The sequence below is a fragment of the Phlebotomus papatasi genome, chromosome 1, assembly GCF_024763615.1.
Source record: "Phlebotomus papatasi isolate M1 chromosome 1, Ppap_2.1, whole genome shotgun sequence".
Lineage (NCBI taxonomy): Eukaryota > Metazoa > Arthropoda > Insecta > Diptera > Psychodidae > Phlebotomus > Phlebotomus papatasi.
The window spans coordinates 90901429-90927645 of NC_077222.1; the positions used below are offsets into that span (position 1 = coordinate 90901429).

At 34.1% G+C, this 26217-nt stretch overlaps 1 protein-coding gene across 2 annotated transcripts; it reads left to right on the forward strand.

The window, feature by feature from the left end:
• Positions 1–306: 306 nt before the first annotated feature.
• Positions 307–11521, forward strand: LOC129809702 (serine/arginine repetitive matrix protein 1). Of its 2 annotated transcripts, none has more exons than XM_055859735.1 (5): positions 307–345; positions 692–1182; positions 4234–5537; positions 9440–9912; positions 10146–11521. In XM_055859735.1, exons 1-5 carry the CDS (start codon positions 335–337, stop codon positions 10210–10212), a joined length of 2346 nt encoding a protein of 781 aa, XP_055715710.1. In that variant the 5' UTR covers positions 307–334; the 3' UTR covers positions 10213–11521. The 2 variants fall into 2 exon arrangements, with proteins under 2 accessions (XP_055715710.1, XP_055715711.1); XM_055859736.1 differs by having other exon boundaries at positions 4261–5537.
• The last annotated feature ends 14696 nt before the right edge of the window (positions 11522–26217 follow it).

A 26217-nucleotide genomic window follows, 5' to 3' on the forward strand; every position in this document is an offset into this window, starting at 1 on the left:
ATTTGGCGCCAACGACCACTTTTTCTTACGTCGCGGTTGTGATGTCGACACACTTTCCGGACACCTCGTGTCTCCCCACGGGGACAAAAACATCCGCTATTAATCTTCTGGTGAAACAAATAAACCTGCCCGATGGTCAAGGATCAACAAATTTCAGTAAAAATAGCAGAGAATAATTTTGGCGGGAAATAATCATGAATGGTGTCCGTTGAATATTCAAAAATCGGAATTCCGCCCTATCTCTTCGTTTTATAGCACCGAAGTGGCTTCGGGAGTGGGATTCTTGTACTCGGGTTTGTGTTTTTATGGCAACGAGCAGCTGTCACTTCTCAAAATGTCTGACATGTAAGAATCTTTTTTGTTTCTTGGAAAAATTGCATTATCCCCAAGAAAAACCGCATTTCTACGAGGAATTTTCAGTGCAAGTGAAAAAACAAGTGTCAGTGCCTATGTGATTATTAAATTTTTTACATATTTTTCGTGGAAAATGAGTTAAAATGGGAATATTTTGATATGGTTAATTTATAGGTTATGTGTTTTGTCTGAAGGAAATGCGTAGAAAAACCTCTTGAAAATGCAGTTTTTCTTGGATTTTTCTTTAATTTTATTCGTGAATTTCGTTCATTGAAGTACAGTGGTGAATCTCAGTGAGTTTTGTGAGAATTTATTGGTGTTTTGTTGGTGTTTTCAGCGATGACCTACTGAACTACGATGAAAATGAACTGGGCGATGTCGACTTGGACGCCAATGAGGACGAATTGCTGCTGTCGGATGAGGAAACCAGTCCTACAAAGTCCTCAACGACATGGGAGACAAAGAGTCCTGTGTCGTCGGAGAGGAGTTTACAGCCCAGCACCCAGACAGATAACACAGATTGCAGAGAGCAAGTGGACAGCAGTACACATGTAGTTAGTGCTCCGGAAACTGAAGTCACAACAACTGACGATCAGCTGGAGACTTCTTCTGTTGAGTGTCAATCTCAGAAGAATGGGGAAGTGTCTTCGACCATCAAAGACACTGTCGAGAGTACTCCCACAAAGATTGAGCAGGCGTCTCAGGAATCTGAAGAGCCTCAGTCACAGGAAACAACAGACATCACCAGCGAATATCCCTCGTCGGAGACTGGAACTGCCACAGGGACGGATGATGTCATTGATCTGGACTATTCCTACACAGACGGAGGTAAGAAAAATCATTTAGAACTTTTCTTTAGGTGAGATTCTTAATTATCTGACGTATTACGATTCCCTACAAAATTCCCATCCGGCTCAAATTTTGCAAAATCAATTCTCTGGACTTTCTTGATTAGGAAAAGTTTTCTTTTAATATTAGAATTCCTAAAGTGAAGATGATATTGGCTTTATTTAAACAGATAGAAGCTAAAAGTTATTCACTTATTCTGGAGAGTAATTTCCGGAATTTCTTTGGAATCCATCCGCTTGTTTTTTGTTGGTATTAATTTAATTGAGATATTTCGTCGAATGTCTTAATATATTTAAAATTTTGGCCTTTATATTTAGAATGAATTCCGGGGCATAATCTATCGTAGCAGCAATCACAAAAAGTACTAAATCCTTAAATTCTCCAAAAATAAACTGTAATCCCAATATTTCAAAATTTAAAAAATAATTTTCATTAATTCGGAAACTGCGGTTAATTAATTTTTTAATGCGAAGCCAAATTAAAAAGATAAAAAAAAACAGAGATCTTATGAGCTACAGCGATTCAAGAGGGCTTATTGAATTTTCCTCGACCAAGGATGGAGCGACGGAGAGAAGGGCCGTTGCCTCTACGATATTTAAAAAATATAAAAAAAAACATAGAATAAGTATGACAAATTTCGGCATAGTTGCATGCAAGCGTCAAAGTCTTAAATTTGAAATGTAATATTTTAAATTAAAATTGATTTTTTTATTCTTTCTTCTGAAAGAGTGGTGCTTGGTTGGAACCTTGTAAAGAACCGTCCTTATTTACTCTTACATTTTAAAATGAATAAAAATATAGACATAGCTTTGGTGCCCTATTTCGGCCACCTTCATTCTCATAGTTCCTTGCCCTTCGGGAATTCTTCCAATGTCTTTTTCACGTCATCTCGTTTGTCGAAGTTACATTTTTTGTTATTCTTTTGCATTGTATAATCTCTTAGAGTACGTAAAATCTAAAAGTTCATGGAAATTCGTGGAACAAAAAAGGTGGCCGAAATTGCAAGCTGGCCGGAATTTGGCACACTTACCCTACTCAAACTTGGTTTCGAAATATTATTTTTTTTCTAAACGTTTTTATGAATTATCACACTAAAAAATACTGGGAAATGAGTGACTCAGTGATTATGAAGTGAATTAATAATGGGACTGGAATAGTAAGCATTGTTGCTTTGGAAACAAAGTGAGGACAGACATTTTGAAACTCGAATACTTCGAAATTCGAATAGAAAGTACTTTTAACTACCTTGTGGAATTATAAAAAAAGAAAGAATATCTTTTTTGGCTTTTCAAATAGATTTTCGATTTTTTCAAACTCCACTTGAATCCTTTCAGAACCTCTGAGAAAACCCTTTGACAGAGCTGTGGTATTTCATAAATTTTAATTTGCTGCTAATTTTCGAAATCAGTTATGTACGAAATATATTCTGTGAGGCCAATTGGAGAGAAAATTTGAGGATTACAATAGGTGTGATTATGAGAGAATCACACCTAACCAAGTACTTAACTGACTGTCAGAATGTAGTACAAAAATGGTTTTCCGAGTGTCAAAAGACATGTGTTAGAAAAATAGCATAAAATTGATATTTTATTGCACAATACTTCTTACAAACGGTGAAAACAAGTATATGAAAGTTTTATCTAAGTAGTGATGCCCAAATTTTTGTGTCTGGTGTAATTTTTCCGGGGAAAATGAGGCCTACAGAGATGGGCAAAAGTGGTACGCAGCTGAGCAATCCAGAACATTTTCGTAAAAAGTGCCACTATATTTTCATTTTCCTGTAGAGGAAAATCCAAGGATTTCCAAGAATTTTGTGAGGTGGAATTATGAAACTAATAGTAAGAGATTTTTTTGACATGATGGTATAATTGATTCGGTTTGTGTGGAATTCAGTAAAAAATCCTAAATCTTGGTCACCTTTTTCAGTACGAACCTGCAAAACCTCCCTCTAAGCTATTTCCTTTTTAGTCGAAAAACTTAGAGAATCAAACTCCGGTTGTGAGCATATCGAGTGTCCGTTCATTCACAGCCAGAGTTTGATTCCTCAATAGTGTATTGGCTTAAAGATAAATGGAGTTTGCACAAAAAGTCATTGATGGTCAAAGATTTCGGACTCTATTTCGAATTTTAAAATAAGATAAATTCGCAGTGTTAGAAAATTTATGAAAAATATCATACTAAGTTATAAGAATTACTCTTTGATTATGAAAGGGATTGATAATTGGCAGAAATATTAAAAGCCATTTTATTTTTCTTGATTCCCCCCACAAAAAATGAAGATTGATGCTTTCGATATTTAAGACAATTCGAAATTCGAACAATAAGGACTTCATCCACAAAACGAGAGTTAAAAATGTCGTTTCTTTGGCTTTCGGAACCGATCATCGAATGTCTTCTTTTATATACAGACTAATTGAATGTTCAAAGTGAAGATTTTTGTCACATTTTATTTTAAATTGTCTTTTTTGATAATAGAATTTCTGGAGGAAAACTTTTTAGGAAATCCTAAAAAGAACACCGGATCCAAGTTATTCTGGAAACATTCAATTTTTGTTAAATAACTTGATCAAAATTCATATCTCCTGCAAATAAAATATTTTTAAAAAGGGAATAATGCCCAACGCACAATAACTTTTGTTTAGTAAACATGTTTTTGACATTTCAATGAGAGTGATTGAGATCTAGATCCAGTCATCTCGCTCATTCTTATGGGAAAATTTGAAAACATGTTTACAAACAAAAGTTATTGTGTATTTAACATAGAAATTCAATGTTTTTTTTTTTTTTAATTTACCATAATACTTGCTCGAATCCCTAAAAACTTTTTATGGTAAAAATTTAAAGTTCGATTTCTTTTATCCTGGAGTTGATTTTCCATCTTGGTTTAAAAAAAATGGAAAAATTTGAGTTGCCCTTTCTATTGCAAACGTGCGAATTTTACTAAATACAATTTGTTCTATCGGGTTCGACTGAATATTGAGAATCTCACCTGGTATGAGTTGATCAGGGCTTATCACTAGCTTTTGTTAGTACACTCCGTGCCTGTTCCTTCCGCAGACGTTGAGGACTCTGATGGCCCTGGCGAGAGGCGAAATCCCAAGACTGTGGCCGAGAGGGAAAGCATGGCCTCAGACAGTGATGATCATCAATTCAGACACGATAGAAATATGCGAGGATTCCCACGGGGCAGAAGGGGCACAATGCGTGGGATGCCTGGACGATATTCCAGAGTCCCTCCTGCTGGGTATCCTCACTACCGCCAATCACTGCCGAATGAGAATTTTAACCCACAGACGCCCCAAATAGCTCCAGATTTTCAATTTCGCGGCGTCTCTCCGGATCTGCCGACTTCCAGTGCGCCGCAGATCTACGATGAGCGATCTCCGGAATTCCGTCAGCCACCACATTCAACTGGCTACAGACCCTGTGGACCTCAGGGCTTTGCTCCCATTATGAGTCCGTTTGAGCACAAGCCCGGAGGAGGAGGAGGAGGGCCTCAGATGTTTGGTCCGGGAATGGATTTTAGGAGTCAAGGACCGAGAGGAATGGATTTTGGGCCAAGGGGAAATCGTCATCAGTTCCGACCTTTCAATCCAAATGGCGTTAGGCCAAATTTCAGGCCGAATATGCCCAGAATGCCGCCCAGATTGGACGGCATGAGAGCCCCTTTTGGCAGTCAAGCTTCATCGTCATTTCCTGCCCCTCCGAGGCCCCTGCAATCATACCCTGGACCTCAGAATCACATGACAATGTCCCAGCAGCCACCGCCGCAGCCTCAGTCAAAATTGCCCCGGAAGGTGCTGATCAATCCCAATTTCAAGGGAGGCGTCGAAGCTGCCACGACGCAGTTGATGATGGACACTCTGCAGCATCCGCAATTTATCAATTCCATCAGCAGTCACGTGAGCCATCTGCACAGTGATGAGGAATTGCTGCGGCAGCAGGAAGAGTTCATCACGAAGAATCGCATGCACATCGAGAAGAGGCGACAGGAGAGGAGTCCGGAACGGGAGAGGGACAGAGATTATCTGTCACCGCCGCCGAGGAGAGAACGCAGAGCGTCGAGCAGGGAGAGGGGCAGGGGAGGCTGGAGGAGTCGCAGGGGGGATTCGAGGGAGCCAGAAAGGGGCGGAGAGTGGCGCAGGAGGAAAAGGAGTGCGAGTCCGGACAGAGGCAAAGGGGATGACAAGAGGGAAAGGCAGGAGGATGATGAAGATGAAGAAACGAGGGCATATAGAATTGAGATAGAGAAGCAAAAGGCCATGAGGGAGAAGATCTTGAGGGATAAGGAGATGCGAAGGAGGAAGGCAGCCGAGGAGAAGGCGAAATTTGAGGTGAGCTCCTTGAATTTTATTTTCTTTCATTTGGACAATTTACTTTCAGAAACATTGAAAAGCTTCATTTGTTATTGCTCTTAAATTTAATTGGTCTCTTAAGTTAAAAGTTTAGTGATATTTTTCTTCAAAACACCAAAAAATAGATTTTTTTGTTCAAAACGGGGGCCCATCAAGCCTAATAAAAAGTGAAGCTATTTTTCAGTCTTCCTTGTAAATATTTTGCAGATATTGCACCGCGACTTAAACAAATTTGCTCGTAGTTCTTGTATTATTTCGGCGAGCATTATGAAATATATACTTTTAGATAGCTTTTAGTGCACGATTTCGAAATATATCAGACTAATAAGTCAATTCACTTTAGGAAAAAACTTGCCAATAGTCTTCAGTGCCTCTGTGCAAAAACGTATGGAAAAATGAAATGTTGAGAGGCCCCTGTTCAAAAAATATGACTATTAAATTTACAAAAATTTGAATAAAAAATTAAAAAAAAAATGATATTAACACTGAGAAAAATCCGAAAAAAGTTAAAATAACATTCCGGAAATTTTTATTTTACCCTGGAATATTGATCCGAAATGAGTGTAAATATTATGCTTTTGAGGTGTATTAGGGGTTAAAGTTACCCTTTTTCATGTTAATTTTACCCTTAAAAAAGGTGTAAAATTAGCATTAAAAATGTTGATATATTTTTACACCTAAAAAGTGTTAAAGTTATGAGGAAAAAAAGTTAATCGAACCCCCATTTTTTCTCAGTGCAAGAAACTTAAATTTTAACAAATTATATTTAATCAATTTTTGAATTTCTTTTTTATTTAAGAAATATTACAGCTTATTTATCAACTTTTTAACTGAAATTACTTGGAAATATCGAACATCAATAATTAGGATTTTGGTTTAATCTCGTCATCAATCTTTTTTACTATAATTCGTGTTTGGTGGAAACTTGGAGAAAAAATCTCCGCAATATTTAAGCAATGTAAATAAAGCATAACGAATAAAAGAATTAGAAAAGAAAAGAAATAACAACGCAGAATATTTTAAAAAAATGAAAGGAAAGAGTATTCGACAGAAAGGAAAAAAATTATGCACCAACCAAAGGAAGAAAAATACTAAACAGAAAAGAAATTAATTATTTAAAAATAACCGTAGTATTCCATACTTCGCCGAATGCTCGAACTCGTGACTTCGATAATATACCTCAAACTATTGCGTCATTTATCGTTTACCGGTTCATAACCGATTTCAACCCATTTAAATATCATTCAGAAGATCGCTCAAAATAGCCTAGGAATAATACAATTTATTTTCGGACAAGATTTGCCTATCCGTTCTTAATCGATTGGAACCGGTTCAGACTTGTCAGAAATTCCAAGACCTTTCCAACGAGCCGAAATACGTTACTATTTTGTTGAGAATTACGCTCTCTAGATCCTTTTTAGCCTTTGACCTTGAAAAATCATAATTAGGAATGAGTGAATGGGAATTTCGTATAAGGATGAAATATCCATCTAGGTATTTAAAGCATATCCAAAATATGAAAAAAAAATCGCACGGCACGTTTTCGAGCAATCCCAAAAAAATCATGGTATTGAAGGGGAAGGGGAGAAGTTGGAGAAAAATAAGGGGCATTTTAGTTGTCCCAGGGTCGACCTTTAGGGGAGCGTTCCTTAAAGGTCACACAAGTCAAGTCTCTGTGTCTAACAGTTTGGGCTCTAGAACTGTCGGACAGCCGGTCTGACTGACACGAACAAACAGCGTGACTCAAAAAAACTCGAAGCTTCAGTATTACAATATTAATAGTTACATTCGTATTATCACTTTAGCACAATATTGAATAGAATTCCTACTATGAAGCTCTAAACTTAAAATTCGAGTAAAATGCCACTTTGGTTTTTAAAGTGTTAACAAAAATGAGGTCTGGCTTATATCCTCTACCCCATTTTGCCTTATTAAATGACGCTAGTTGGTTGACGTCGTGACTAAGCACCATTCTTTTGTTTTTGCCTCATTTTTCTTACGGTTCTGCAAACCGAAGAGTCCCTAAAGCTGTTTTGTTTCTGAAAACGTGCCTTTGGTGTTGAGTTCATTGAGTAAATGAACATATTCAGTGCTAAAAATGACAAGGATACACTTTCTTCAGACTAAAGGTTTAGACGAGATCCTGAAGGTCTTGAATTTGTAAACCAGAATTGCAGTGATTTTTTCCAAATCTGATGATTCATAAAAGATTTTGCCTATTAAAAAATTAGAAAAGTTAAACCTTATACGAGTTTAAGATCTCAAAATCGTAAATACAGGGTGGCTGAAAAAAATGCAACAAACTAAAGCGCTATATTATCCTCATTTTTTGTTCAACTTTTTTGAAATAAAGAAAAAATGGTAAACATCTTACACCATCTTAAACATCTTAAACAAAAATCTTATTTTGACATGACTATGGTCTTAAGTCTGTCAAAAAATGCATCGTAGTTTGCACGAATATGAGCCTTCTAAACGTCCTGCTATTCACGAGGAAGGGCTGTCATCAGCTCATTGATACTTTGCTACTTTTTAGTCCTAACATTGACCAACAAAATGCCTCTTTTAAAGAAGTCAAATGATTTTGCATCCAAGAATTGTGGAAGTCATTGTTTTCCCAAAATGATCTACGAAACATTTTTTTTAACCAAATCTTCGTCGCGTGATTTCTGCGTCGTTGTTGAGTCTTGATCGAACTTATATTACTTCTTACTAAAATTTTTGTTTATCCACGACTCCAACACTCCTTCCAGGACAATTTTCAGAAACACATTGCCATTCATTTTGACGGTACAGCCTAAAAACCCTCGTGAAAAGCGATAATTTGTCTTCAAGGAAGTCCAGACCTTCAAATAAGGTGGTCTTTGACTTCCGGTGGTCATTCAAACGTCTAAGTTATCGTATGATCTTTCCTTCAGATAGACACAATCATTTTGTTTCCACATAAATTGCTCAATTGAAAATTTTTCTTATCAGAAAAAATGACATTCTGGAACTGACCAGGAACGTACAAGCAATTTTACTCCTTCGTCGATCGAGCATAACTTCTTTGTGAGGATCGACGATATCTCTGCCGTGTAAGGATTTTTAAGGTTTCATATAGAGGTTCTTTAACAATATTTATTTCATGGTTGATTGCGATCTATGCGTCTCAGAGATCGTTTGTTTGCAGATGTGTGGCAGGTTTTGTTCAATTTGCTTCTTCACTTTAAGAACGATGACTAGCGATTAAGCAATTTTTTTTAGACCTCCATCAAAACATTTTAAAATGCTACTAGTATCCCTGTACCAAGTTATGTTTCCAAAAACGGAAAGTTTAATTACGTTAAGGGTTTTGAGGACCCCTAACGATAGCTGTTTCCGCATTTCCTGCAAAATATAGCGACATTAAATTGTCGCGTTTGAGTGCCATTACGGTTTTAAAAAAATTTAGAAAATATTATCGAAAATGCTTTTGTAGGCCAACCAATAAAATGAATTACCACTATGCAAAATATGAAACCGCTATCACCAGTGGTTTGATAGCTATGCGCTCTGAAAGTTGTTGCATTTTTTTTCAGCCACCCTGTATAATCATTATTTTGTTTAGAAATACGTTAAGCCATCTCTCGCCTTAAGTCGTAAGTGTGTTCAGCACACTAGAAGCATATCTTTCTCCTTAATTTATAATTAGGAATGTTTACATTCTGATCTGAGAGATAAAATGAGTAAATTAGAATAACTATCAATAACAAAACTTTTCAATGTTTCTGTTGTCAACACTTTGGACACATTCAAGTTGTGTGTAGCAAAGTTTTCTAACTCTGCGTTAAATGCTTCAAGAAGAAGCATACGTTAAATGCATGCAGACTTTCACTGCAATCGGAAAATTACCTTTGCAGCAACAACAGCAGCAAACGACAGAAAAGAAGCCCCAGGAAGCTCAACCAGCCCAGAAGCTTACCCCTCTAGTCGTGACCGAGAGCAAAATAATCTCGCTCAAGCGAAAAGCTGATCCGCCAAATCCTCAGCCAGTGGCTGCAAAACAGCCGGCGACAAATAGTGCTGCTGCTCCGGCAAAAGTTCCGGAACCACTGCCGGACTATTTGGATGATGATGTGGCAACTCCATCGCCACCACCGCCGCGAACTCATACGCCGCCGCAACCGCCTACGTCGAGTTCAGTGGCGCCAGTACAGCGGCGGCTGGTACTGAAGCCGGCTGTGGACACACAGAAAGTCAGCCTGGCCTTTGCGGCAGATTCCACGGAGACAACGAGTAAACCCAAGGGGATCTTCGACAGGTTGGAGAAGAAGATTAGTGTGCCAGAGGCGACAAAGAGGAAAATTCAAAGAATTGTGATTAACAATATGGAGTAAGTATATCGTGAGCCGGAAGTTTCTTACAAAAAAAAGCACCTGCAGTCCTCTCCGTTCCTTTGATTTTCCCATCTGAGTTGTGATTTTAGTTTGTTTTTTTTTGTGTTTATTCCACAAAATCATCCAGAATTTTAGTTTTTTTTTTTGAGATTCTCTGAAAAATCTTCAATTTTTTTTATTGCATGAAAGAACAATTTTTTTTATTTCTTTCAATCCTTCCGATTTTCAGCGTGAAGAGAACAAAAGTTTTAATACTTGGACGAAATGATGAAGAAAAATCAAAAATAAGAAAATGAAAAAGGGACAATTTTTTTCAGGAATTTTCTTATTCTAAAGGAGTTTTTTTAAGTGTTTATTTTTTTTTGAGAGAAGAGAGAAAAAGTTATTGAATGGCTTATTTTGTTCCATGTTTTTTTTTTTTGACTGATAAAAAATTTCCCGGAAAATTCCTCCCCTACAATTTTTTTTTGTAGTAAATTCAAGAGAAAAAATAGTTTATTAATTTTACTTTTATACTTTCTCCCAATTTCTTTTGGAAATATCTTTAAAATATTTAAAAAAAAAAAAAAAAAGATTCTGATTGCCCTTGGAGAGCAAATTTTTAGGAGTATCAACTTACAACTTTTAAAGTATCTTAATTTAAGAGGTTTAGAATAGTAAGAGAGATGGAAAGGTTTTTTTTTCATTTTTCAATAAATCTTACATAAGAAAAAGAAATTAAAATGTTGTGTAGTCACAATAACAATTATATATATATTTGTAAACAAATTTGCTCTTTTTTTTCCTTTTCATAAAGTAGAATTAATGATTATACTGAGAAGAATATTTTAGTGTTAAGATTAAAGAAAAAAATAATAATTATTGTAATATGAGAGGGAGATATAAAAAGATAAAAATGATTAACTTTTTGGGATTAAAAAAAGTTAAATGTGCGTGTGTGTGAGTTATAGATAAAAAAACTCAATTTTTTTTGTACAGTTTTAATTTTTCAAAATTCTTTCCGAAAGGGAATTAACTTTGTAGGTCATCAAACTATCTACTGATTACAATTCCTTTTTCAATACTAATAAAAAAGAAGAAAGAAAACAAAGATAAAACCAGACACTATCGCTGATAGAAGAAAAAATTTTATATGTTAGGCATTTAAAGGGACCGCAAAAAAAAAACAGTGGCATAGAAATCCACTGAATAATTCACGGAGCATTTTCTGCAGAAAAAAAAGAAGAAAATATTGTGAAAAAAATTATAAATAGAAAAAAATATGTTAGAAATTCTTTTATTGTGTGTATCAACAAAAGCACGACTCATCAGTCCATAACCATCAACAATTTTTTTTGTTGTCTCCATGAGGATAGAACACCCTTTTATTATTATTGTTTTTTTTACATTTAAAAAATAAATTTTCTGCAGTAGCAGAGTCAGAGATAACAATTAATAAATTATAAGAAAAAACACTATAGGTGAGATAATAAAATTGCAAATAGAGGTTTAACACAGCAGAAGACAAGGCAAAAAAAAATAAAAATAAAAAATATGCCAACTACAGAAAAGAGTCATCACCGAACGACGAATAAAAAAGAAGAGAGTAAGGAGGAAAAACTTAAATAATGCAAAAATGCGTCTTTTATTTGAGCGTAAACTTTTCTCCGTTGATTGATTAACTGTTGATGTGCCACTAAGAATTTTGTAATTTGACTTTTGTCGTAAGTGATCGAGCCACACGATCGCACCAGAGTCACGAACGGACGCGGGAATTGGACACACAATGCAGACACTGGCCGCAGGGGCTGATAACTAAGAGGAATAGTGCTAGTGCCTCAAGTGGAAATGTGCCTTTGATTTTTAGTGCAATTATCTTTACAAAGTTTCATTGAAAATGTTTTAAAATTTGTGCAAATTTAAGTGAAGAAAAATATGTAAACGGGGAACTTCAACAGCAAATTTGGTAAGTTAAAAAAATAAATTTTATATTAATTTTTTAACAAAAAAAAAATATAAGAAAAATGCAGTCGAAATTGGGAATGCAAAATAATTATTGACATGAAAAAGTGCCAAATATGAATTTTTCTCAAATTACTTATAAAATTCTAGTTCCTGTATCGAAGAGAAGAAATTATTTGAGTTTGAAAGAAGATCAGTATAAAAATTAAAATGAAAAAAGCTTCGTAAGAATTGGGCTACATTGTTTTGAAAAATACTTTGTTCAATTTGGAAGAGAAAACTTCAAATATGATAAAAATGATAAATTTACAAATCAATATACTGTAGTGGAAACTGCAATACTCTAAATATATATTCGAATTCATTTTTTTCTAAATTCAAAACAATTTTAATTTAAATTTAAAACTATTTTACTCTGAATTCAAAATCATATTTTGTTCTAAATTCGAAACTACTTTACTCTAAATTCCGAACCATTTTATTCTAAATTCAGAACAATTTAAATTTAAAGCAATTTAATCTAAATTTGAAACCATTATAAATTGAAAATCATTTTACACTAAATTCAAAATCATTTTCAACCATTCGAAACAGTTTTGCTCTAAATTTGAAACCAATTTACTCTAAATTCGAAACCATTTTACTCTAAATCAGAGGTGTGCAAGAACCGTTTGAAACCGAACAAGCGTCAAATTAAACTTGTACACGGTAAAAACTTTCGTCCACTGACTGAAATACTGGAATAAATTTACTTTGGAACAAATATTTTCGAAACAAAATTGTATCTGAAGACGACATTTTAATCCCAAATACATACAGATTTGTCCCTAATAGATACAAATTTATCCCAAAAATTTGGATGTCCGTAGACGAGCTAATTTTGGATCAAATATGTGCCGAAATTTTTTACCGTGTACGTCAATGATCAAAACACTACCTGAACAAACTTATTTTGACGTTTATTCGGTTTCAAAGGTTCTTACAAACCTCTGCTCTAAATTTATAACCATTTTTTTTTAAATTCAGTGAATTCGAAATCATTTTGATTTAAATTTGAAACCATTTCACACTAAATTCAAAATCATTTTTAAATGAATTTGAAAGTGTTTTACTCTGAATTCGAAACCACTTTATTCTAAATTCAGAACCATTTGAATTTAAATTGAAAGCAATTTACTCCTTATTTGAAACCATTTTTTCTCTCGTTTCGGAACCATTTTACTCTAAATTCTAAATCATTTTTCACTTCATTCGAAACCATTTTGCACAGAATTCGAAACCATGTTGCTCTGAATTCGAAACCGTTTTATTCTAAATTCAAAAGAATTTTAAATTTAAATTTAAACTGTTTTGCTCTAAATTCGAAGTAATTTTCCCACCCGGCAAATTCTGCAGAATTCTGCAGAAATTCGTCAGATTTGAATTACTAACTGCCGAAAAATCAGCAGAATTTCTGCAGAATTTTGTTCTAAGGTGGATCCGATCGTTGTATGAAAATTCTGCAGAATTTTCTGCAGAATTTCTATAGAAAATTTTAAAATTATCGGCAGAATTTCTTTGGAGTATTTAGATGATTTCTACATTTCTTCTACCCTTTCCAATGTTTCTAAACATTATTTTAACTACATAAAAATATGTATTTCAATTTATTTAAAATTCAAGTTTTGTTCAACAATTTTACGTGCATACTCTCTTTTTTTACAATATTATTATGATGTTATAATACAATATTATTAAATCAGCCATAATAGAAAATACGAAGGGGAAGGAAATGGTTAGAAAACACGAAAGAAATTCGCGATGCTCACGAAGTCGCACGACTATCCCGAAGCCACACGAAGTATCCGATTGAATGACAAGAAACGTTAAAATTTCAAAAGTGCAGAATTGCAGATCGAAGTTTTGCTGGGTTACTCTAAATTTGAAACTATTTTATTTTAATTTTTAAAACAATTTTACTCATAAATCAAAATAATTTTTGTGTAAAAATTCCAGCTTGTGTGTGATTTTCTCTGTTGTGTTCAATACCCAATGAAGAGAACATCCTCGAAACATCTCATCGTAGGTAATAAAAAATAAAAGTGCAAAAATCAAGAGAGGTTCAGCGGTGTTTTCGTCCATCTCCTGTTAAATTCTATTGAACCGAAAGTCTTCTGGGATAGAGAGAGTTGGGGCTACTTTGAGCTGTGGGGTTGGGGTACATTGATTTATGATTTTTCAATATGTACAGGGGCACAGGGGCTCTGAATTTAAAACGATTCTGCTGAGTTCAAAACCTTTATAGCAAAATTCAAAATAACGAAATTTAGAGTTCAAACCCATGGTTCTTCTAAATTTAAAAATACATACTCTAGTATTCCTGAATTTTAAACTTTAATAGGATTAAACACAATATATTCTATATTTTAAACTTAAACTCGAATTTTTGAAATCGATAAAAAAGATTTTTCAAAATTTAATATAACGATTTATTAAAAATTTAAACGTTTGTCCTAGATACGATTGTTTAGTTTTAGTAGTAGAAGACACGGATTTAATTTTACACAAATCACAATTTGTTTTAAATTAAATGATCATTTTTTGTATAAAATTCTCCCAAAAATCCAAATTCATTTCAAAAAATGGACAGATCAGCATATTTTAGCGAGAAATCATCAGACCGGTATGAGACTGGAAGATTATCGTGAGATCGGCAAACTGACACGACACACGAGATCTCCCCTATTTTTGGAAGAAATCGACATATCGGCACTCGACTGAACCGTGGGTGGGCGGCACAGTTATCTACCCCTTGGTTCAACTTACCTTCTAAGAGAAAAACATTTAGTGTTTTAAGTTAAAATCAACTAAATTAAGTAAACGTGCCCACGGCAAAAATAATTTTTTCACAGAGGTATCCAAAAATCAAATCCTACCGTTTTATTTTCTTTTTTTAATGAAATTTCAGAGGTATTGTTCAAATATTATACTATTTTATGCGGAATAGTTTGAATAATATACTTTTTTATGTTAGAAGAACTCAAGATTCACGTAACTTCTTAAGGGGGAGGCTAAAATTATAAGTTAAAAAAATAAAACATTTTCTTGCTTATGTAGATAGATAAACTCTAAGAATTTAAAGGTATTCGAACATACAAATCCGAAAGTAAAGGAGCGACGAGCAAGCTGTTTCAAAATAGTTTATCCCAAAATATGCAATAAAAAACATTAAAATTGTTTTGATTTGACGATTTTCTCCGGTATTTTTTGAGCTTAACATGAAATATAAGTTATATTTTTTTTTAATATTTTTCACGTCAAGTAAAGCTGTGATTTTATAATTTTTTTTCGAAAAATATTAATTTAAGTACTTTATGTATTTCAAGAAGTTTGGTCGTTACCTCACTCGAGAAAAGTCGCGAAAATTAGCTAATTTTTGGCCTCTTTATTCAGGCCATTCAGGCTTCCCCCTTAACTCTTTCGTATCATTTTTGGGACTCTGGATACTCAAAGGTAAATAGATATTCTGGGAACACTTTAAATCTTGAAAATTCAATTCTTGTTATGATTACAAATTACGAACATGTACAAATCTCGGATTATTCTTATAGGTCCTCGATTAATGCCCAGCTCACAATAACTTCTGTTTGTAAACATGTTTTCAACATTTTCAATGAGAGTGAGGGAGATGACTAGATCTAGACTTCATTCACTCTCACTGAAATGTCAAAAACATGTTTACAAAACAAAACTTATTGTGCGCTGAGCATAACTTCTGAGCTAATTATTTTATATTATATTTTTTAATCAAAATATCATGAAATTGTTTTGTTGCTTATACTGAGGTTCAAAAGAGTTAAGAAATTAATATAACCAAAGAGTAGTGTACAGAAAAATTTTCTTATCATCAAATCCATCAATTTTCAGTACTTATCAGCCCTTGCACTCAAACACCTGTTGAGCAGTTCGCGCCAAGCGAGAAAGATCGTGTTGTTCTCTCTCACACTGCGGGAGAAGCTCCCAGGTGAAATAAAAATTCACTATTCGGCGGTTTTTCAGTCGAGATCACACCGTTCGTCCATGAAGTTCGGTCCGGTCTCTTGCCCAGGTGATCTCAGTACTGCATTTCTCCCCTTCAATACCCCATAATTCAAACGCAATAGACCTACAGAGTAGTCAGTGATTTTTCCGGGAAGACAAAGTGATTTCAGTGATTGAGAATTTACGCGGAATATGGAGGGATTTCTGTGGCCATCCAGCCAATTGTGCACCACGCCTCATTGAGATCCATTAAGCGCCAGTGTCGAGAGATCAAGTGATCAAGTGGAAAATTCTGACACTCCAGACTCTGGAAGAATTAATTGTTCAGTTGAGAAATACGATCTCAATAGTGTCGTAGTTTTCTCAGTCGCGAGTGCAAAAAAAAGTATTTTATTTTAGCTTTGCTAAAAGAAAGGAAAAATCTTAAAAATTTATCTAATTGTTGCATTGACTTTTGCCTTGAACGTTTCGCTTTTATCTGTTGTTCATTTTCCACCTACTCTCTGTTTTATTTTTATATAAAATCGTTTTTCCACGGAGAGCATCAAACCTCAATGGGAAAATCCTCTGTGTTTGTGCAGAATATTGTGAATAATGTTTTTCCATTGAAAAATGTGTGTCAAATGCTAATCACTGCAGCTCATCCACCTGTTTTGTAATTGGAGAAGTGCGCTTGGTGATTTTTCATCTTTCTCACCATCATCATTTTCCTCATCTCATCTTGTCTTGAAGCAAGAGAGATAAATACACAAAAAAAAAATTGAGAGAGTTGAGAAGAAAAGCGATCGAGACGATAAAACATGGCTCAATTGAATCCATCGGTAGGTTTTCCACATGCATCTTTCTCTCACTTTTTCTGTGCACCCAGCTTTTTGTTCACCTGATTGATCCCCACTCTTCTGAACATCTCTCCTCAATGACAAGAGAGATGAGCATCTCTCCTCAATGACAAGAGAGATGAGCACGCAATAATTTTTCCACCTGAACCGATCTTTTTTTCACGCTCTAGCAGCTGCGATGGTAAAAATCCCAGAATGTGAATTTTCCATGGGCTTTTGTGTCCAACTCTCTGTGGTCAATGAATAAAATTTTTTAATGCTGAATAGTGTTTAAAATTAGATGATTTTTCCCGTTAGCTTCAGCACTTTTTGCTACCTTTTATTGTTCAATGGACATTATGACGATTACAAGTTTTTTTCTTGCTGATGAACTCAGAGAAATGTCCCAATTTTGGTTGCGGAAGTTGTGAAAATTTGCGAAATAAGAACACATTAAACTTCTGTGGTGTTAATCACGCTACAAAATGCTCTAAATGAGGTGTGCAAGGTGTCTAATGATACAGATATGTTCAATAGCGGAAGATGGGGCAATTCCATGCACATAGAAAAAATCTTTCGTTAAATTGTTCGTAAATGTTTGTGAATTCTTTCCGGGGAATAACGAAATGTTCGTAAATTGTATTACCCACTGAAATGTTCGTGAAAGTTTGTATTTTTCACAAATATTGTTTGTAACATAATCACTGATAAGCATTTTTTACAAACGTTTGTTCGTAAATAAACAGAAAACTCTTCGTGAAATTTTGTCATTTATTCGTAAAATTTTGTCACAAACAAAACTGTACGAACAAAAAAGACGTACAAGATGTACGTACAAGAGCCTAAACTGCTCGTCAAGTGATCATGTTACAAAGGTTACAAATAATATTTGTGAAAAAGTACAAATTTTTACGAACTTTTTAACGAGTGACACGTTTTACGAAACATTTTGTAAGTCGCCAGTACGAATTCACAAACTTTACAAACAATTTTATGAAATACTCCCTCTGTTCCGACAAAAGTCGTAGTTGTACATTTTTTATACAAAAATACTTTCAAGTTTTAAAATATTTTCTGGAATCAAATATTCAATCACATGAGAATATAATGCTTAATTCTGGGCATTTTACTATCGCAGAAAATAATGGAGACCGAGGCAAAACTTGACAAAATGGATTTATACTTATTTTTATGATCTCTCAGAAAAATTAATCGATTTATCCCTATTCGCCTCTCGACAAGGTGACTTCAGGAAGATTTTCGGATTTGATCTCAAAGCGATCCAAGGCAAGATCCTGAATTTGATTCAGCCATCTTGTTCTAGGTCTGCCTCGAGGTAGAGACCCTTCCACAATGGCTTGCAATGCTTTTCTAGGGAATCAGCATATTCGTTTAGGAAATTTTCTGCTCTATAATTTTTCAGAAAATAAGTCTGAAGACTACTTTCCTCTATCCTGATAAAAAATGGGCTATTCGAATTATTTCCCAATAGTCAATTTTGTGATTTTGAGTCAATTTGATTTACAGTTTATAGCTGTACATGTGCACATCTTTGTCGAAGACCTTTTTTCTCTATTTTAACGATAAATATTCTTTAATTTACTTAGGGTGAAAGGAACGTCTATTGACACTTTAAGAATTCGTTTCAGCACCTATTAACACCCTACTTTGTACCATTTGGGATACGAAATTTGAACATCTTTGTTTATAGTAAAAGGTATATTACAGAAAAACGTTATATTACTCATATTTTACTAGATATATTAAATAATTTTCAATATTTTGACAAAAGTGTCAATAGGGGTTCCCTGTCGAACAGACGTTCCTCCGACCCTAATCAGTAATGGTAAAAGAAGTATTCTAAAAATAAGGCTCAAAATTTCCATTTTTTTCTTTTTTCTTTATTCTTATTCCTTTCTCGAATACCTTCCTAAATACTTTGTCTCTTAAAAAGGTCCATGAAGACTATATATTTTTGTGATAAAAATTCACATCGTCAGTCTCTTTTATTTTAGAAAATTTATTAAATTATGAATATTTGATTTGAAAACTTGCCCCAATCTCCCTTATAGCTATATTTTTACGAATAAGACGCATGAAACCGCCCCAACCTCCCGTAGAATGCTTTTTGTAGTTCAAAGTAATGTTCGGAAAATAATTGATAACACTGATTCACTCCAAAGATATTCGATTGATAATAAACATTTTAGGCCAAATTGAAGATAACAGAAAAATAAACAGAAATGCAAGAATTTTAATCCTCAGCGGAAATGTTTTATGATTTTTTAATACTCGTTTTTTATTACAAGTTGAATATTAACATTTTTAGAGTGAGTTATTAGGCATGGAACAATAATGGTCTTCCATGCCTCAAAGAGTTTATGTATTTTAGAATTTAAGGTTATATTAGGCGTTATAGAGGATTTAAAAGTCCTCCTTTTTTCTTATAGTAAAAGAGAGTTTTTAAGTTTTCATAACTAAAATTTATGCTTCTGAAAATTGTAAAAACTCCTAAAATTCACAGAAAATATATTTTCTCTTCTTGAAACATAAATTGTAAATAAAGCAGAATGATTTGATTTAAATTTTCTTGGTTATTTCAAATACTCATAACTTAAACCTTAATTGTTCAACAAATTTTAAGCTTAAGAAAATGTTCTGAGGTAAGGGAGGGCGGAGCACTTTAACGCAAGGGCAGTTTCAATTTTTGCATATTTTTCTTAATGTTTTTAAAGGAATGTGATAAAATCTTTATATATAATGATCTAGCTGTTGCGGTTCGGTCTAACATAACCTTACATTTCAAAATTCTTTTATTAGTAATGGATTTAGGGTCAATTTATAGATGATACATTAACAATTTTCAAATAAATTGTCCGATTCGTGGTTCGGATTGATTTCCTGAATTTGTTCAACGTCTCGAAAATAAATATCTAACTACAAGATTTCTTTTTTAATTTTCTTGGAGGATTACAATAAATATTTTAAAGAAAGATTAATTAAAAAGATAATTATTAAAGAATTCTTTTTATAATGCATTTACTAAATAAGAAACTTCACAGAATAATTTATTTTCGCTAGGGGGAAGTGGGGCACCTTTGAAAGTGGGGTACCTTTGAAATTGTAATTTTTCACCTATTTTCAAATAAAATTGAGCTTTATTGTAATATAATTTAGCTGCACAAACAGATTAAGAATCTAAATTAGATTATGATATGGCTCAGTTTCACTTAAACATGGGTGAAAAATTCCTACTCCAAAGGTGCCCCAGTTTCAAAGTGCCCCACTTCCCCCTATATAAACTAGGGGAATGTAGGCATGGTTAGTACACAGTAAATCTTCAAAATATGCGAATTTTGTCTTTGTTTGCAAAAAGCTAGCTTACCATTTTTCATCTTGTCTCATTAGGTTAATAATTATCTTAGAGGGAAGTGGGGCACTTTGAAAGTGGGGCACCTTTGAAATTGGGATTTTTCACATATTTTTAAATAAAATTGAGCCTTATCGTGATATAATTTAGCTGCCCAAACATATTGAGAATCTAAAATATATCCCGATTAGGCTCAATTTTGTTTAAAAATATGTGAAAAATCCCAATTTCAGAGGTTCCCCACTTTCAACGGTGCCCCATTTCCCCCTATGGCTAAGAAATTACGAACTATATCTGCAACCAAAGAGAAAATCCGTATCGTTTTAAGGTTCACTGTGTGCGAACCATGCCTACATTTCCCTACATTTTAAATGAAACCATCAAGATGTCATCCGAATAACTTCGATTCGAATAAGAGAGCGCGCACAGTAAATTGTGATGGATTAAATTGCCATTTCGTAGTATTTAAGATAAACGAAATTTATTGATAAACACCTGAGTTATTAGAAATTGAAATGAGTTCATTTAAACTGAGCCACGAAATGCAAATAATCAAGTTTTTTTAATAAGAAAAATTGAGCTTATGAAATTGCAGATAACCGAAAGACCTGTATCTATTAATTGGTACTATTAATTTCAGTATCGAAGCTAATTTTCAACTTACGATAACATTTTGTAAAAGATCTACTCAACACAAATTTATATCAGATAATACATAAACATTTATTTTTTATCTCACAAATAAATTTTAAATCGTGAATTTTAATGTATAATTGACTACTCTACTGAAGTATTAAATGCTTCAAAATAAATTTGCAATATTGAAGGTTTTTCACACAGATTAATTATATTGTTTATAAATCAAAATTATGGTTCATGAACAAATTATCTTTTTTTTCTCCTGCTCAAAATTCAAGTGGCACTTGTAACGCTTTCAAATTCAAGTTTAAGTTTAATGCGTTTAATGCTTAATGGCATTTGCACGAAGTTACCATGCTCAGAAGTCTTTCACAATTTACGAAGATGAAGATCTATTATGATATCGATGATTTATGACTTAAAAATATTTCTAAATTAAAGTATCGACCTTTTCTTTTTCTATTATCAACTTGTAGTAACATAAAATTGAAAGTTTAACCTCGCGATGAGAAGAAGATGGTATAAGAGTGAAGATTTGCCGAAGGAGACTCCCAGGATGAGCCCCTTCCCTCGCGAAGGTCACTCTTGTGGCAAAAGTGAAAGACAAATCAGTGGCAAATCGCTTCAGGTTGCAATTAGCAATGCCACAGCGATTAATGCAGAGTCTGGTCAGCTTTTTTTTCTTCCTGCCCTCCTCTCTGACCAAAGAACTCGCGCGCGCTCTTGATCGATTTTCGAACGCCAAGAAAACTGGTCCAGAGCGCCAAGAAAACAGCCTTTAGCCCACGATAATACTCCCTCAATTTTATTTAGCATAATTTGATCGGGAATGAGGACAAGATACTAAATTCTAAGAACTGGTTTTTCTCTGGCTTCGCAGTCTATAGAGAGAAGTTAATTTCAATAAAATCCACTTTTTCTGATTTCTTTTATATCTCTCGCATTTCTTGCAAGACAAGGAAGCTGTAACGAATATTTTTTAAAATACTCTGCGGCTCTTTTTTTTTACAATCTCAAGCTGTGAAAGATAAAAAGGACTGTAAAATTTATTTTTATGACCACTATTGAGCTCTCTAAATTGAGTAGAACAATTATTTCCCGCATTTTCTTTCAGCAAAATACCTCAAGTGTTATCAAGCAATGTTTGTTTCAAGATTAAAATACCTCTGAAAATTCAGTTAATATGCCTTTGAGCACTTGAACAAATGTTTAGCGCATTTACTATAATGAAAAAGATCTCTTTTGGAATTGTTTTATTTTTATTTTTATTCTTGTTTAATTGTCAGTGAGACACTTTACGATGATGTCTTATACGTATTAAATTTTCACACGTTGAAAATACAAATGTGAGACTCTCACGCTGTTTGATTGCGGTCTCTCGCCCAAAATTGAGCTCAAGAAATGTGGAAAAAACACTTGAGGGCTTTCCCACAATCTCCAAGAGGCGCTTTCAATTTTTTAGGGTTAGATATTATTGCAAAATCTACAACTAGAATTCATAAAGCACTAATTCATGCACAGATATCTCCCAAAGATAGCATTTCCAATAATTATTTATCATGTAAAAGATGAAAATATGAGGTTTCTGTGAGGCACGAGACCTTCAAGAGGAAATTAAGTGGATTTTCTCAAAGAAATCTTTGTATGGAAAGTCTCAACAAAAAGTTAATTGTTCGTACTTTAGAGTTAACTCCCAATTATGAGCATACCCCATTGAGAAGCCTCTTGAGAATCTTCGAATCTTCTGAAATTCAAGCACATTAAGGTGCAAACACATTAATATAAAATATTTTGATTCAATTTTTTTTCAATAAATAAATTAGGGTTATAGCCGTTACTTTACCGATTCACCGCCAATTGTAACCGATGCAGTCGGGTTCAGAATTATAAGAGCTTTCAAAAAAGTCCAAATTTAACCAAATCCGTTGAAAATTAGGCCTTCCATGGTGATTGACTTTTGACCTTGAATAATTCAAGATGGCGAATTAAACGGTGATAGGTGTCTAAGAACGAAATGTTCAGCTGGACTAACTACGAAACATAGCCGAAAATCATTGAAATCACTAGGGCCAATTTTTTGCAAAGTCAAAAAAACATGTTTTTGGAGGGGTTAAAAGGGGTGGGGGGTACTTTGGGTAAGTTAGTTCGCTAGAGCATGCTTACTTGTGGGGGGGGGGGGGCAATTTTCGTAAAATCAAAATCACACCTTTTTCTTACTCAAACTAAACTAAGAAATATGAATTTTGATTTCATGAAATTTTCCTAATCTAAAAGGTGTGCAAGAATCATAAGAAATTAAAAATGGTCAGTAAGAAAATTAAAATTGATCAGTAATGCCTCCGGCACACCTTTTAAATCAGGAAGATTTCAAGAAATCAAAATTCGCATTTCTTTCTCTTTTAAAAGATTTGCATAATTCTATTTTATTCTTTCGGACTAAAAATTGGATTAAACTAAATTTAATTTGGTGTGATGTTCAAAAGAAGAAGGAGAAGAAGAGTGAAAACGAGCAGGATAGATATATGCAGATCTTTTGAAAAATAAAGGGATGTGAATTTTGGCTTTTGGAAATTTTACTGGTCTAAAAGGTGTGCCAAAATCATAAGGATTAAAATTAAACAGAAAAGAAATTTAGGCCCTGTACACACTTACGACATAAGCCGAGAGACGGCTTAGTGGGAAATTATAGAAATGTGGTTTAACTATTATTTCCAACATAATTACACTATAAGCCGTCTCTCGGCCAATCCTCAGGTCTGTCAAGGCCCTTACTCAGCAGAAACTTAAAATTGATCAGTAAAACATTAAAATTGGTCTGTAAAAAATTAAAACAGGAAGTCACAGTTTCTGTATATCGTCGGTTCCAAACAAGACTATTTCTAAACTTACAATAGTATAAAAAGTGGTATCATTAGATGCATTAAATCTGCATTCCTATAAAATTTAATGCTGATTAAGTTATTCCTGCAAACGTTATAAGGAAAAAACTGAATATCATCGTGCCCAATTATTGAGTTTTATGCGCACAATTTTACTGCTCGAACTCCACAGAGAGAGCAGTATATATAATGCCTCTATTTTTTCACTCCCCGCCCCCAAATTTCCACTTTGTAGACCACTTTTGTTAACAAATCTTCACGTTTCAGACGACTTATGAGAAATATCGTCACGCTGTTTGTCCGTCTGTCCGTCCGACTGTTGCCAGCTCTAGAGGCCAAACGGTTAGAGATAGCGACATGGGACTTTTGGGGGACCCCCCATAAGTCGACCCAAGGATCGTTAACATGCCTCTTATTTTTCCTCCACCCTTCCTTTTCCCCTCCAAAACCATATTTTTTGAGATTGCTCAAAAACGCGTTGTGCGATTTTTTTCATTTTTGGATATGTTTTAGAGATTACCCAGGCGGACATTTGACCATATACGAAAAAATCGTTGAAAATTTCTAAACGGTCTTTCAAGGTTAAAGGTTAAAAATACACTAGAGAGCGGATTTATCAAGTGAATGGAGTCATGTTTGGACTCGTTGGAAAGGTCTTGGAAGTTCATATAAAACTGGACCAGTTCCAATCAGTTCTGAACCGATAATGAACAGGTAATGAACCGGTTCATAGCCGATAACTAATTTTTATCAGAAAATCAATTCTATTATTTTTAAAATAATTTTGAAGGATCTTTTGAATGATTTATGAATCGGTTCAAATCGGTTGAGAACTGTGGTAAATGGTAAATGATGCGAAAGCACTTTTGAGGTATAGAATCTAGGTCACGATTTCGAGCATTTTGCAAAGTCTGGGACGCTCTGCCACCCCTTTTCTGTAAATATTTTCAAAATAGTGTTAACGGTTGGTATGTTAATGTGCTTCCACCTTAATCGTCTTCGTTGGGAATGCATCACAAAACGGTTAGATTTGCAAAACATTTATCTCAAGTGCTTATCAGAAAATCTCTGGATTAAGATTTTTGCTGGAGGTGTCAGAGAATAAGAAAGAGATATTTGTATAGAGAGAAGATTGTGTGTGTCGAGGACAAGTCCAAAAAATCCGTCTCATCATCAATTTTCCACCTACACAGATCTTAAGCTCAAAAGACAACATTTCTAGGCACAAGACACCATTCTTTAGTTCTCATAAATAACTCCATGGAGTTAGACGTAGATTTCCCGCGCATTTACCAATCCTGTAAGAAAACTATCAAAGTGCCCGTTAAAGTTTAAATAATATTCATGAGACTTATTCTCCAGTAGGTTTGCCAAGCAAATCCACTAATTGATGTGCCTCAGTGATTTTCCAATCGAGGGCTGAAGTGATAAGGCCTTTGGAACAGAATGGTATTTAATTAGCTATATAGAAGGTTTTCCGCGTATTCTTCCCACCCACACATCTCCAGTTGAATTCTTTTTTATTATTCACTCCAACATTAAATTTAGCTCTTTCAACCCAAGTTCAAAAGTATTTATGTTGTGTTTTTTTTTAACAATAAAACACATATTATTTGAGCCACTCAATTTGCAAATGCAGAGAATAGGCCCAAGAACATACAGCAATTGTTAGGTGGAATTGTGGGATGTGAAGAATGGCACAAAAATGTGCGAAATTTACCACACAGAATAATACTAAAACACATTCATTCTTCTTCCACGCATTTAAACACAGGCATCCAGAACTGGCTCCTTCCTCTCAAAACTCCGACGCGATAAGAATGCACAACAGGTAAAAATAAATTGCTGCTTAAACATACTTTTTTTCACTGATAACAACCACACACAATTACCAGACTGATAACAATGACGGTGGGAATGGAAATTTGAACTAAAATGTGCTAATACGTTATTTAGAAAGGTGGCAATGAGGTCACAAATTCACTTGACCACCGATTGTATCTCTTACGAGGGATTTTCTCTGCCTCACGTGCTTAACTCTGCACCAAAGTTCAGTCAAGGGGCCAAGAACTTTATTTGTTTGCATTGCAAAATATTTCAAATGCTCCAGTAGCTTTACCACACTCGATTTTAATCTAAAATTATTGAAGTTTCCCTGCAATAAAATCTTGAAAATGGGTAATAATGATGATCGTAAAAATATTGAAATGAAAGCAATTTCACTTTTACACTTTTCCTCAGACAACATTACAAAACGAATAATAAAATTAGGTAGAAGAAAATTGGTGAATTTAAAAGAAATTAGAAATTACAATAATTTAGAGCAAAAATCATTTTACAAGCTAAAAGTTATTAAAAAAAACTCTCAATTCGATTTTATATGGGTACAACTCTAACTGCAAGTGCACTTTTGGTGGAATGGCTTTAAAATTGCTTGGACTTACTGTGTTATCACACTTGCACATTAAAATTTTAATATGAATCACATTAATTGTCGCTGGTGAGAGTCCAAATGTGTAATTTGTGTGTTTGAATCATTTTATATTCAAAATTTGATCTATTTGTTGATAAAAAGGTAGACCTGGCCCGCAAAATTTGATATAAATTGATTTATAGCATTAATGCGAAAAATTA

What these genes read in the sequence shown, in the direction of transcription:
- LOC129809702 (XM_055859735.1), top strand. An exon ending in AGGAGAAGGCGAAATTTGAG is followed by an intron (nt 5,538 to 9,439) that starts GTGAGCTCCTTG and finishes TTACCTTTGCAG; the next exon opens with CAACAACAGCAGCAAACGAC. An exon ending in ATTGTGATTAACAATATGGA is followed by an intron (nt 9,913 to 10,145) that starts GTAAGTATATCG and finishes TCCGATTTTCAG; the next exon opens with CGTGAAGAGAACAAAAGTTT.